The 14260-nt window shown below is 45.7% G+C and overlaps 1 protein-coding gene and 1 long non-coding RNA gene across 2 annotated transcripts; one reads left to right on the top strand and one right to left on the bottom strand.

The window, feature by feature from the left end:
- Nucleotides 1-1041: 1041 nt before the first annotated feature.
- On the top strand, nucleotides 1042-3915 carry GPR27 (G protein-coupled receptor 27). Its single transcript, XM_025272097.3, has one exon. The coding sequence runs from the start codon at nucleotides 1450-1452 to the stop codon at nucleotides 2590-2592; it is 1143 nt and encodes a 380-aa protein (XP_025127882.1). The 5' UTR covers nucleotides 1042-1449; the 3' UTR covers nucleotides 2593-3915.
- A 3272-nt stretch (nucleotides 3916-7187) lies between these two features.
- LOC123465259 lies at nucleotides 7188-14185 on the bottom strand. The gene is made up of 3 exons (XR_006640437.1): nucleotides 12975-14185; nucleotides 10655-10775; nucleotides 7188-7779 (listed from the first exon to the last, which is right to left on the bottom strand). It is a non-coding gene; the product is annotated as an uncharacterized LOC123465259 (long non-coding RNA).
- Nucleotides 14186-14260: the final 75 nt, after the last annotated feature.

Raw genomic sequence — 14260 nt, 5'->3', positions numbered from 1 at the left:
ATGTCTTAATTCTGGCTCCTCCATCCCAACCATTGGGGATACAGAGTTAGAAAAAATCAGACACAGTCCCTTGTGTTCTGGAAGCTTAGAAATTAGTTGAAACATTAATGATAAATATTAAGTGCTAATAAGGAAATGAATGGGCAGTGGTACAGGGTAAGCTAGCCTGGGCAGAAGAATGGCCCAGACGATGGGGAACCTGTTGAGGGGCTGGCCCAGGCAGAGGAAAGAGCCCCTGCAAAGACGGGAGTGAATCTGGAGCAGCTGAGGACAGGAACAGGCTGCCTTTCAGGCTAACCCAGAAAACTCATATCCTGGGAGGAAGGCAGCGTGAGATTAACCTTCCAAATCACTTAAGGGAAAATGCTGAATTTCTTATCCCTAGCAAAAGTCTTCGCTGGGACCACGAATGAGGCAGAAAGCAGGGTAGCCTCCAGAGTCGCTCAGTCCAGCCCTGGACATCAGGTTGAGTGAAATCTGAATCTCAGCTCTACCACTTTCCAGCTCTCAACTCCCTTGACCTCCAAGCCCCTGCTTCCTTAGACAGAAAGTGGGTTTAAGAATAGAACCAACTTTGTCGTTACTGTGAACACGGAGAAAGATAATGCTGGTAAAGCTCCCCAGAACATCAGCACCCATACCAGTGCTGACCTGAATACTAGAGGTTACAGGGCTGCGGTGAAGATGATGGTGATGACTCTTAATCACTATTAGCTTGCGGGTATAGAGTTCATTCTAGATCCTCCTGTCCACCGCCCCCGCCCCAATCCACGAGGCCTCCCGACCTTAGCATCCCAGGCAAGCTCCCCCCACCACCCCGCGCACGGCCACCGTGACCCCAGGGCGGGCGCCGGGCGCCGCCGCAGGACCCCGTTACCTGGGGCCAAACGCGACCTGTCGCCACCTCGCGTCCTGGGCCCTGCCTCCCTCCCGGCCGCCTCCTGCCCCGCAGCTGCGGCGGCGGCGCCCCCAGCCCAGCCCGGCCCGGGCGGCGCGGGATGCCTCGGCGGGGCTGGCGGCGGCGGCGGCCACGCGGCGCGCTCCGGCGGAGGGGAGGGGGCTCCGCGGCGGCAGCGGCGGCGGCGGCGGCGGGGGGCAGAACCCAGAGGCGCGGCGGCGGCGGCAGCGGAGGAAGAGGAGGAGGAGGAGAAGGATGCAGGAGGCTGCGGGCGGCGGCGCGGCCCGGTCCGCAGTGAAGCCCGCGGCGCCCGAGGCGCAGGGAGTGGCCGTCGCCTCCTGCGCGCACCATTCCTGAGATGGCGGCGGCTCGGCGGCAGCTCGGGGAGCCGAGGAGGGGTCAGCCGGGCGGGGGCTGAGCCCCGCCGGCCCGGGGAGCTCGCCGGGGACCCTCGCAGGTGGCCGAGCCCCGGTCGGCAGGCAGGCCTGCAGAGCGGAGAGGCCGGGGGCGGCCCCGGAGCGGAGCGCGGCGCCCGGCCCGGGGAGGCCGCGATGGCGAACGCAAGCGAACCGGGCAGCGGCGCAGGCGGCGGCGGTGGGGAGGCGGCCGCCCTGGGCCTCAAGCTGGCCACGCTCAGCCTGCTGCTGTGCGTAAGCCTGGCGGGTAACGTGCTGTTCGCGCTGCTCATCGTTCGGGAGCGCAGCCTGCACCGCGCCCCGTACTACCTGCTGCTCGACCTGTGCCTGGCCGACGGGCTGCGCGCGCTCGCCTGCCTCCCGGCCGTCATGCTGGCCGCGCGGCGGGCCGCGGCCGCCGCGGGGGCGCCGCCGGGCGCGCTGGGCTGCAAGCTGCTCGCCTTCCTGGCCGCGCTCTTCTGCTTCCACGCCGCCTTCCTGCTGCTCGGCGTGGGCGTCACCCGCTACCTGGCCATCGCGCACCACCGCTTCTACGCCGAACGCCTGGCCGGCTGGCCGTGCGCCGCCATGCTGGTGTGCGCTGCCTGGGCGCTGGCGCTGGCCGCGGCCTTCCCGCCCGTGCTGGACGGCGGCGGCGGCGGCGACGACGAGGACGCGCCGTGCGCCCTGGAGCAGCGGCCCGACGGCGCCCCGGGCGCGCTGGGCTTCTTGCTGCTGCTGGCCGTGGTGGTGGGCGCCACGCACCTCGTCTACCTCCGCCTGCTCTTCTTCATCCATGACCGCCGCAAGATGCGGCCCGCGCGCCTCGTGCCCGCCGTCAGCCACGACTGGACCTTCCACGGCCCCGGCGCCACCGGCCAGGCGGCCGCCAACTGGACGGCCGGCTTCGGCCGCGGGCCCACGCCGCCGGCACTCGTGGGCATCCGGCCGGCCGGGCCAGGTCGTGGCGCTCGCCGCCTCCTCGTGCTCGAGGAGTTCAAGACGGAGAAGAGGCTGTGCAAGATGTTCTACGCCGTCACGCTGCTCTTCCTGCTCCTCTGGGGGCCCTACGTCGTGGCCAGTTACCTGCGGGTCCTGGTGCGGCCCGGCGCCGTCCCCCAGGCCTACCTGACGGCCTCCGTGTGGCTGACCTTCGCGCAGGCCGGCATCAACCCCGTCGTGTGCTTCCTCTTCAACAGGGAGCTCAGGGACTGCTTCCGCGCCCAGTTCCCCTGCTGCCAGAGCCCCCAGGCCACCCAGGCCACCCTCCCCTGCGACTTGAAAGGCATCGGTTTATAAGTGGCCCTACCGCCACCTGCACCCCAGCCCGGCCTCTCTGTTTGGCTTGGACAGTGACGTCTTTTCTGCCCCTTCAGCCCCCTTTTTAATTTTCTACGCTGCCTTCAAAACGACTCTCGAAGTGCATCATCACTTGGATTGTACAGACTCCAATTGTACAGGGGTAGGGTTTGGAAGTCCCAACCCCACCCCAGCTCCTGCGATTGTCCTCCTAAATATATTTTCATCCTGACAGTAGGTCCTGGAGTCTTTGTACTTGTACTGATGTCTTTTATGCCATGTGTTACTTTTTTCTTTTTTTTTAAATAAAGGCTAATTTTCTTCATGCAACCTTTCCTAAAGACCATGGCCAGTTTTCTACAGAAGCTATTTTTGACAACCTCAAGTGGCATTACATTTTGCAGTGAAGTAGAGGAACCCAGAGGGGCTTCACCAGTTCGATTTCTTGAGGGTCTTCTGTTGGAAGCAGGAGACAGAGGGAAAGTTGTCTCGAGTTCCCTCTGAATTGCCGGCCTGGGGTCAGCTGGACTGCTCTGGTTCATTGGAAGGCGTTGAGAACTTTGTTCAGTATTGATAGTGAATTTAAAGAGCAGAGATGGGAGAGAGTAGCAAGGAAGTCATTTTTAATAGGTAACAACACAAGTAAGATTTGTTTCCTACCTTGCTTTATACACTAGGAAATGCCCGTCAGTGACAAACTGCTCTCTGTATTATACCAATCTTGAGTGGCAACATTTCTGTAAAATTGCACCTTTCAAAAGAGTAAAAAGTGTTTTGGTTAGTAATGGTGTGGAGAAAATAACAGTATTGCATGTTTTTGTATGTACTGATTGTGGTTGATGGATTGGGAGGGCTCTCTGAGACAAGCAGAGTACGACATCAAAACTGTTCAGGTATTTTTGGCCAATAAAAATTAAAAAACTTTATGGAAACAGTTTTTGCTTTGAGGAGCCCAGTTTTATTCCGTTTTATGAAACTGATTTCCACTTTGAAAATTGTTCTTCTTTCGTTCATGGTATAAATGGATGGACTATAATGATACTCTACTTCTGTGAGACAAAGCATTTCCTTAAAATGTTTGCTAGGTTAAGCTGTGCTGTTCTCCTGATGGTTATTTTAAATTAATAATGAGAACTATAATTTGAAGTACTATTTATTTGTTAGGCACATTGTAACCTTAAATTGAAAGATAAATTCTGCAAGTACTGTACAATATTTTTTCGCTTACAATGCTACATTTTTATCAATGTATCTTCCGTTTTGAGGGTTTATATCTGTATTTCTCTTTGCATTATATAAATATACCAGTATTTTCATTCTGGAGTGGGTTTTTGATGCTGTTGTTGTTTGAGGCTGTGACAGGTGGTAATATCCCTCTAAGTAAGGTACTCATGTTCTATTATCCTTTTAGTGCATACTGTTTGGTTCACTGTAATTTCAAAGACATTTAGAGGCTTGTTTACTTAAAATGCAACATAAAAATCTGAAGATCTTCTCTTAAAGGAAAGAAACAGTATATATATAGTTTTAGAACTTTTTAATGCATCTATAAAACATGCGTATGAGCAGAGTAATCACTTTGAGAAAATAATTAACATAGGTGCAGTAAATATATTGAAATTTCAATTGGGCATAATGTAAACTATTAAATATTCAGTCCAAGATGGATTAAGTTATAAGAAGTGGGTGTGGCTGGCTTATCTCAGGTGAATGGTCAGCATTATTAAATTTTTTTCTGTAAATATCAATCAGTCTATGCAGAGAGTCTCATATTTGGAAGACATGAGTAATTATTAGCCTATCTCTCCCCAGATCATAGACCAGGTAGACATTAATTACCCAGGGGCTACTCATCAGATATCTCGGCTTACCTAAAGTCAGGTCCAGAAAGTACGTATCTCCTTATCCAACCCTCCACCCACCTAAGTGATCCAAGCTCAAAAACTAGAAGTCACTAAGCCCATGTGATATTCAGAACTTTTAGCACCTGCCATGGCACAGGAACCAGTCCGTCAGTGCTAACTCCTGTGCGACCCCATAGGCAAGTAGCTCAAGGGCACAGAGACATCCTGTGGGCTTTATATGGCCTTGAGTGCATGGATATTTTTTCACAGGAGAATCTATAACTCAGGGATTCCCAAATGTTAACATTCATAATAATAACTACCTTAAGTACTTGCAGGGTCCAGAGATGCTTATTAGAAGGAGTTGAGATGGGGCCCAGAAAAAAGCATTTTTAACAAGATTCCCAGAAGTTGGAGGCAGACTTGCAGGCCTCTGCTCGAACATGGATTTACCATGTGTACAAACTTGATCTGGTTGTGTTTTGCTTTGTTCTGATTGGATGACAGATTTCTAATGAGGAAACAGGTGACAGGTAGTGAGAAATGACAGCCGTAAAGGAAGAAGAAAGAACCAAGACAGGCAGAGAAATTAGCTGTCCAAGGGAATACTGTGCAGGAGCAAAAATCCCCTCGCACCTCAAGAGCTATTTTCAACATTGAATTTATTAAGCCTGTATTTTGATTATTAATTCACATTAATAAAAAAAATCATCAGGAAAAGGTTAGTTGTGTTTCAGAATACTCATTGTACCAGGATAGTTACAATGTATTTGGGGAAGACTTCCATTAACATAGGAGCCCGTGGTGGCTCAGATGGTAAAGAGTCTGTCTGCAGTGCAGGAGACCTGGGTTCGATCCCTGTGTCGGGAAGATCCCCTGGAGAAAGAAATGGCAATCCACTCCAGTATTCTTGCCTGGAGGAGCTTGCCTAGCAGGCTCCTCCGTCCATGGGATCCACAGAGAGTTGGACATAGCTGAGCGATTTCACTTCACTTTCCATTAAAATAGTTGATTTCTTTAATTGAAAAATTTATTTAGCATAAACGCTCCTGCTCCTCCCTGAGTGAAACAAATGAGTTATGTCTATACTTGAAGCAAAAGAAAATATAATGGCTTGTTTATAAATCTTTCTCTGGGTATCTTGGCATGGAATTCTTGGGTCAAAAGTGAGCATTTTTAGGTCTTTTGATACCATATGGTCAGATCACTTTGCAGAAAGACTTCTATCTACTTAGATTTCCACCTGACCATTCATTTTTTTAAAAATGAAGTATCTCAAGTAAAATGCAGAAGCAAAGAACAAATTAATAATCATAATAATACATAGGAATCTCTATTTCCACTATTCAGCCAAGTTTTGCCGAATCTTGTCAGTCTTGCTGTACTGGTTTCCACCTTTTTTTCCTTCCCTTTCCTTTCTTCCCTTTTTCCTCTTCTTGCTTTCCCTCCTCCCTCTCTTATTCCTCCCCTTCCTCCCATTTCTTTATTTTCTTCCTTTCCTTCCCTTTCTCTTTTTTCCTTCCTTTCTCCCTCCTTTGGAAAGAAATAAAAAATGACACAAGCACTTCTGCCGAGCCTTTGGTTTCATCATTAGTCATCTACATCCTCAAGTCCCCTGCCTGTAAGAGGTTCAAGATCCCCGGTTCAGGAAGGGATCATTGGGTCGGTAGGATTGGTTCTACTCTTCAGTCTTTCCATGACCCATAGGCTCAAGTGCAAATTTCTGGTGTGCCACAGGGAGCCTACTGCGGTCTGGCCCCTCCACCACTCTGGCCTCATCCTCCCCTTGTATTTCCATTTCTCCCTTCTCTGGTTGCCTTTGTATAAATTATAACTAGGAAGCCCGTCCCCCTTCTCTGTGTGGGGAATCCCTCACCAACTCCTCTAGGGCAGAGACAATATTCACAATATTTGATAACTGGGATGGTGCGAGCAGAACTGACCTGTACAGCTGTACCCTTGGTCTTGGGTAAACGTCAGGGTTGTGCTGGACTCAGATCCAAGATTTCTGGAAGGCCTTCTTAGCCCATTCACCACTCTGCTGGGCTCTCGTGGTGCACGGTGTATACCTCTCTGCATCCTGGTGCGTCCCAAGGCTCCCGACTCCCCTGCTGGTCTCACCTCCTCCCACTCCCTGCTCAGGCCTGAGATCCGGCCAGTCCAAGTCACTGGCAGTGCTCTGAACAGATCATACTGGGTCACACCAACTTGTTTTGCGTGCATTGTTTCTTGTGTCCAAAGTCCTTACTCCCTCTTTCCCCAACTCAACTGCTGTTAAGTTTTCAAACATATAGGGTGAGCTTTCAGACATAAAGGGTGAACTAACCTCCATATAGCCAAAGCTATGGTTTATTCCAGTAGTTATGTAAGGATGTGAGAGCTGAACAATAAAAAAGGCTGAGGGATGAAGAATTGATGCCTTCAAACTGTGGTGCTGGAGAAGACTCTTGAGAGTCCCTTGGACTGCAAGGAGATCAAACCAGTCAATCCTAAAGGAAATTAGTCCTGAATATTCATTGGAAGGACTGATGCTGAAACTGAAACTCCAATACTTTGGCCACCTGATGCAAAGAGCCAACTCACTGGAAAAGACCCTGATAGTGGGGAAAGTGGAAGGCAGGAAGAGAAAGGGATGACAGAGGAAACGATGGTTGGATGGCATCACCGACTAGATGGACATGACTGTGAGCAAGATCCATGAGATAGTAAAGGATAGGGAACCTGGCATGCTGCAGTTCATGGGGTCACAGAGTTGGACATGACTTCATGACTGAACAACAACAACCTCTATAGAGAGAGACATGTTGTCCCCATGCAGGTCCTAAAAGATTTTTAAGTCTCCAAACACAGTCATTAGATCTGAGTGCCACAGTGGACTGAGTAGCAGGCTTCCTGGCTTCCTGGCATTTCAAGCTGTCTGTGACTTCAGGCGGGTGAAATTATAAAACGTGGCAGACCCAATATACCATTTTTCAATCCCCTGGTAGATGTGTCCCTCTGTGTGACCTTCCACAACCACTGAACTTCAAGACTTTCTCTGGGAGGGGTAAAGGAGGTAATGGGAAACTGTCTCTACCCATTAATATTCTAGACCCATAACAATATTTTTTGCATAGTTTATTCTCAATAGCTGTTTCTGGAGTAAAAAGAATTAAAAGCAAATTTGATCTAAGTCCAAGGAGTTCTTTACGCTTTTTCTTCAACTTGGACAAGACTTTTGGGGTCTAATTCATCCCAAGAACAGAGCCCTCTTGCCCTTCCTTTTCCTTCCTTTTGGTATATTTTTGCTGGGGATGTGATGCTTGGAGCCATAGCAGCATTCTTGCAACCATGAGAAGAGATACTGTCAACATGGTGAAAACAGCAGACCAGAAAGATAAAAAGAGCAGATATCTAAGTTAACATTGTTGAGCTACTTACCCAAAGAAGCAACCTCATATCTCTAGATTTTAGATTTTTGGTCTTCAAAAAAATGCTGCTATTGCTTCAGGCACTAATATTCTGAAAGCCTGTCATCTGAAGCAACAATTAACTTCAACAATACTTAAAACAACTCTATCCTCTCCACTCTCTTGACAGATATGCCTGATATCCTGGAATTGTATTCACAAATTTTAAAAAATTAGACTCATTTATTCACATTTCCAATTATCAGATCATTCAGCCTGTTGTTAGCTGTTAGATTAACCTGGCTCTGGAAAAAATAATAAACTAGATGAGACTATCTCTTAGATTGAAATAAATCTGGAAGATTTTTTAAAATACCTATTACAAGACTGGTTCTATTTAATTGCATTTTATAAAAACTGTTACCATGATCAGTATATTTTTAAGCTTTTGATATGATAAATTTAGTAATAGCAATCTGCAAAACCACCTGAATGAATCCATCTAATCCATAGGTATTACAAGCCTCTAAGAAGCTGGTTTCTGTTTTGGGCAATGCAGGGAAACATGGAGATAAGAAAGGTCCAATTTTCTTGCTGATGAGGTAGCAAGCTAACTGGAGAAACCTGGCAAATGTGCCTCAAACCATAAATCAAGGCAGAACATAATTTATACCAGAAGAGAGATCTAGTTAAAAAGCTTGGGATAACAAGACCTCATAGCCAATTGCCCAGAAAGGGCCCTAGGCAGTCTATCTCTGGTTGCTCAATGAGGGAAGTGGGGGGAAAAAAATCATAAAATGGAAAAAAATTTGTCCATTTTGCATCTTCTCCAACTTTCTGAATCCCATATTCTCCTCACTCTGGGGTCCCTTTTCAAAATAAATTTCTCTAAGGGAAATAAAACCACATGAATTCTCTCTTCATAGTTTTCCATTCCAATTCTATGTGAATGCTCAAGGGCCAGTAAGGGATGTGGTTGTTGTAATGGAGCAAGTTTGTTACATAAAATTTTTTTGCAGGGAGAGTCAGCAGATTAGATTAAAAATATCAGACCTGAATAGAAACCAAACAGGTAGCTCTCAAGAAGACCACTCCTCTCCCCTCCCAAAGGAAGGGGGCATAGCAGCTCCCACTACACAAAAGGGTATTTTTGTGCTGTTGCTCAAGGGAAAAGGAGAAGAAAAGTCTTAGTTCACCCTGTTATACTGGTTGCAGGCATTTAAGATAAATAAACAGCTTTCAATTTATATCTGAAAGCCTGAAGACTCCAAGTCACTTCAAATTATACAGAGAAAACATACACAAATGTTTGAAGTTGCAATGTCAAGGCATAAATGCAATTCTCTTTCTCAGTAACGTTAAAGAGACAGGTAAATTAAAGCTATTACCACTTGGCTTCTAGGAGGAATAATTTAGTCATTCATAAATTAAGTTTTAAGTGGCTAACCTACTCTAGGTGGAAAACATGTAAACTGAGAGGAGAGAATATATTTAAAAACATCACCCAATAACATTAGCTGAGTTATGCCAGTCTGTGTTGCTCTCTAGGGTGGAAATCTTAACTTTCTGCCAGGATGTGCTATCTGAGAAGCACACGCTGTTTTCCAGTTAGAACCTGTGTTGGAACCTGGAGGGTGCAATAAATGGTTTCATTTTCTTGAAGATACACAGATGTGCTGTAATTTTGAAAGGCTTTGAAAAATTGCTAAAGTGGCAACACTGACTTAATACATGCCTTATTAAAATATTTTCTAGAGATCATAAAATTTAAAATACATGAGGAGATGAAATTTTCCTTGCCTTTTTCATTTAACAAGTTTATTTTTTCCTTTTATCCCCCCATGTATTTTCCCCCTATACTTCCTGAATCCTGATCAATTTGCAATGTTCTTAGTAGAAGGGAAAAAAGGAAGAACAAATAGGAAAGAACCCTTGTCACGGGTATTCATTCCAAAGAGTGGCGTACTGAAGAGTTTAACTGTACAGTGTGTAATGCTTTAAACCCACAGTCACAATCCATTTCATTTGCATATCTAGCTTGAGGAATTATGGGATACCAGAGCTATTTCTAGAACCTGATTTGCATAATTGTTCTAATCCTTTATGAGCAGGGTGACATGTGGTCTAACAAAAGATTTTTTTTTAATTTGTAAGTTACTTTATAAGTTTTATAATGACATTAAACACTTTTAGATATACATTTAATACCTGCCTCTATTGAAAGGAACACAATTATACAAAGGCATGATTAGTCTTCTGCTAGAGGCATATGACTTTACTTTCTACTAGTAGGAGGAACAGCTTTGTTCACTCAAAGTTTGTCATTTTAAGTTTTTTTTTTTTTTTCTAGCACCTCTTGGTGAGATTTAAATTTGTTTAAATGTTATAAGAGAATGTACTGTTGTAATGAGCCTCAGTGACTCTCCCTGTCTCCCAAATTTCGTAATTCATGGGTAGATGGTATATTTGAGTTTGAAACAGAGGCAGCAAGAATTATACATTCTCTTAGCGTGTGGAATGTGAATGGGGTGCTCTTGTGACCAAAGAATGTGAGTTTATCCATTTCTGATTTGAAGATTCTTGTTCCGTTTGGTTTTCAGATTCTCATTATGATATTTTTTTCAGGACTGAGATAAAGATGAAAACTCCACTTTGGATGTTTGAACTCTGACCACTCTCCAGCCTCACACTCTACGTTCTATTTTCCCCCACCCCTGGGCTAGCCAGCCCCAGTGGGGAGGAATTTTCACCCAGCCCTGCCTCTCTTGGTCACAGTAAAAACTAAAACCAACCAAACTGCCTTGCTGTTGCCACTCTGGCCTGACTCACATCTGCTCTGTTCTCTCCAGGCAATCCCATGATGTGGGTCATCAATCTTGTCACGTCTTCCCAGAGTGTGTGGCAGCATCAGCTCCAAGCTCCAAACCAATTTTGCGGGGCAGGGCAACCACTGCACAAGAACGCAGAAACCAAGTGTTTAGGATCACAGAATGAAGTTTTAACTGTAACCAAATGATGCTCTTTTGAAAAGGATGACTCCATTTGTATTGATTAAGGTAGCAGTGGAAGTGTTTTAGCAGAGTCCCTGAATTAGAATGGCTGAACCGCTTCTCTGGGCTGCTGGGTGACTTCCTCAGGAGGCTGCTCTGCGACCTGCTGGTGGGTTAGCCTTGCCTTCACTCTCTGGTTCCAAAGTAGCCAGATTCAATGCTGCATCTCCCTGATGGAGTGCAATTTACTTTTAAGCCCATAAGGCAGATCATTTCTGCCCACATTCCATTGCTAAGAACTCAGTCATATGGTCATATGTGGCAAGGGCTGCTGGTAAAAGCAGTGTCTAGATGTCATATTGAGTGGCCCAGCTAAAACCTCTTGGGGAAGAGGCAAGGGTAGAGAGAAAAAGGAGGGAGGTGGGGAGAGAGAGGGAAGAGAGAAAAGAAAAAGAGAATTTGAGAATGAATGAATTGTGGGAGACAATTAAAGTCTACCAGCCACGACTTCCATTCAGGGAATTTCCCCCTCTCTAACTGAATCCAGGAAAATTAATGAGAGTATTAACATCAGTTGTCTGAAAGACTAATGATTGTAGACAACATTTAACTTCCCAGAACCCAATGATGACACATAGTTAGCAAATATTTTTCTGAAAATTTTTTACTTTGAGCAGCAAATCTTTTCTTTTAAAAATTTATACAAGAATAAATATTTATTCATATATCCATGTCCTGGGTCTAAAAATGTATTATTCTTCCATTTCAAACTCCAACTTGGGATTTCAAAAATATGTCTTAAGTGGAAATGTTTAGGAGGAAAGGTTGATCAGTGAAAGGACCGTGGCAATAACTAAGCAGAGAGCCACCTTAAAGAAAAAGCATTGATGTTACTGCTGACACACAAGGCTGTGGCCATCTTATCCCAGCATGGGCCCTATGGAGAAGGGGCCAAACTGATTTGCTTCAAGACAAGACAGGAGAGGTGACAGCTTGAGGGTGCGGTAGGCTGTGGGTAGAGCTCTGGTGATACCGGTGTTGAGTTGCTGCTGTTGATAACACACTAGATGATGGAGTTGTGGGCCTTCCTTAAACAATTTTGCTTAATTTTGTTGATGTTTAAGAAATTCCATAATAAAAAGTGATTGTTTTGCTTGTTTGCTTTGAAGAATGAACCACATACACTCATGTCAACTTCAGCCTTGTCCATAGGGACAGACCTATGACAGACCTGTTCCAAGTTGCACTGAGAAAACTCCACTTGTGAAACTTCTCAAAGGCTATTCAGACCTACCTTTAATAAAACACAATTTTCTCCAATACTCCCTATGCAGTTTTTGAGAGTTTCTGCTTGCTAAGTCACTTCACTTGTGTCCGACTCTTTGCGATCCTATGGACTAGAGCTCCACCAGGCTCCTCTGTCCATGGGATTCTCCAGCAAGAATACTGGAGTGGGTTGCCATGCCCCGCCCCAGGGATTCTTCCTGATCCAGGTGGGTTCTTTACCAATAGTGCTACCTGGGAAGCACTGAGTTTCTGCTACAAAAATATTTCTCATAAATTATTTCTCTCAAAAAGATGAGAAAAAAGTGGATTCCAACAATGTGGAAGTTTGTGCACTCTGAAGATGTGAAATGTTACATCTCAAATTATCTTACCTGAGCCCTTCCCCTCAAGCTTTAAAGAGTGACTTAATATAAAAATGTCTTCCTTGAAACACAGTAAAATGAAGAGCTGACCTAAAACTGGTATTTCTTTAAACAGTATACACACTGTTTAAGTGTACGAAATGTTTACCTCTCCATGACTTTGAATGCAAAATGATAGGCTTTTTCTTTTTAATTTTTAGAATACCAATTTTGTAAAACCCCACTGGGAGGCTTAACTTTTTTTTTAATACTGTCATTTCAAATTTTGTACAATACTGAAACAAAACCTTATACAAGCAGATACAAAATATCTTCAGGATAAACCAATGGTTCTCACAGGTAGACAATCTACCCCAGCCCCTAACCCCTGGGGACATTTGCTGATATCCAGAGACACTTTTGGGTGTCACAACTCAGAGGAACTACCATCAGCTAGTAGGACAGGAACCAGGGGTGCCTCTAAACATTCCATAATGCACTGGACAGCTCCACAACAAAAACTCAACTGACCCAGAAAGTCAGAAGCGTCAAGGTTGAGAAACTCTGGGTTACAGTAAGAAAAGCCTGGAACTATTCTTCTCAGTCGCAGCTCCAAGGATCAGGCCGTGGTTTTGCCTGGCTGGCATGATTCACGCTTCGTTAAGGATGAAAATCCCCTGTGGACACAAAGATGCATGCTCTTTATGTATACAATACAGGTAAACCAGTGCATTCTATCATCAGAAATCATGCTCGTACCATGATTTTTCACGTTCTTGCTTTCAATCTTTTGTGATATACCTATGTTTGATTGATATGCTTACTAGAGTGAGTGATTAGTTACAGTTTGCTGCAATATTGGACTTTATAAAGCACCGTGATGATTTAGGGGCCCAGTAAAATAGAATCCTGGGATGTATGGGAAAGTGGGACAGGTAGAGGGGAGTGTCTGCTTGGGGGTTCAAAAGCTGAGTCACCTCGGAGGATGGATTTAAAGAGTACGAGAGAGAAGCTGGGGCCCCACGCCCCACCACAGTGTCCGCAGGAAAGCCAAGGGACCAGCTAGGCTGGACCCAGGCCTGCTTCCCTAATCTTATTCTGAGGAACTTTGAATTGACTCCTCCAATGATCTATGTAACTGACACTAAAGTGCTCCAGGGGGACCCTTCTGCAAACTTCCCTCTAGAAGTAGTATATGGGAGGGGTGGACAGGAAAAAGAAAATGCATTCGTTTATGTCTGGAGATCATAACTACTCTTGAGGGTTGCAAGAAAAGACAAAGACGAAAGCTACACGCATGACTTCTAATTAGACGGGCATCTCATAAAGCAGCATTAGTGAAGCAGCAGCTTTTCTACAGAAACATATTCCTTTATGCTTTGTCAGTGGCCCTCAGCCATGGGTGCACCTTAGAAGGAAATGAGTACCTTTAAAAACATAATCCTAACATCCAGACCTCATTCCAATTTTAGACACGTCAAATTGGAATCTCCAAATGGTGGATGGTAGATGATGGAAAATGAGAATGGTGCCTTAAGAACAGCACACTAATTAGCACCTCTAACCTGGGGAAATGTATACTCTGAAAGTGGTGGGGGGGACATAGGGGAGAATACACTTTAAGGATTATGCTGTTAAAGATTATCATCTCGCTGCTGCTGCTGCTGCTAAGTCGCTTTAGTCGTGTCCGACTCTGTGCGACCCCATGGACGGCAGCCCACCAGGCTCCCCTGTCCCTGGGATTCTCCAGGCAAGAACACTGGAGTGGGTTGCCATTTCCTTCTCCAGTGCAGGAAAGTGAAAAGTGAAAGTGAAGT

The sequence above is a fragment of the Bubalus bubalis genome, chromosome 21 (assembly GCF_019923935.1).
Source record: "Bubalus bubalis isolate 160015118507 breed Murrah chromosome 21, NDDB_SH_1, whole genome shotgun sequence".
NCBI lineage: Eukaryota > Metazoa > Chordata > Mammalia > Artiodactyla > Bovidae > Bubalus > Bubalus bubalis.
Note: the sequence above shows the minus strand (reverse complement) of the source record. Positions and strands in the feature narration are given on the sequence as shown.

Bases quoted from the DNA above. Each gene is read 5' to 3' on its own strand.
- GPR27 (XM_025272097.3), top strand. From the start codon at position 1,450: ATGGCGAACGCAAGCGAACCGGGCAGCGGCGCAGGCGGCGGCGGTGGG.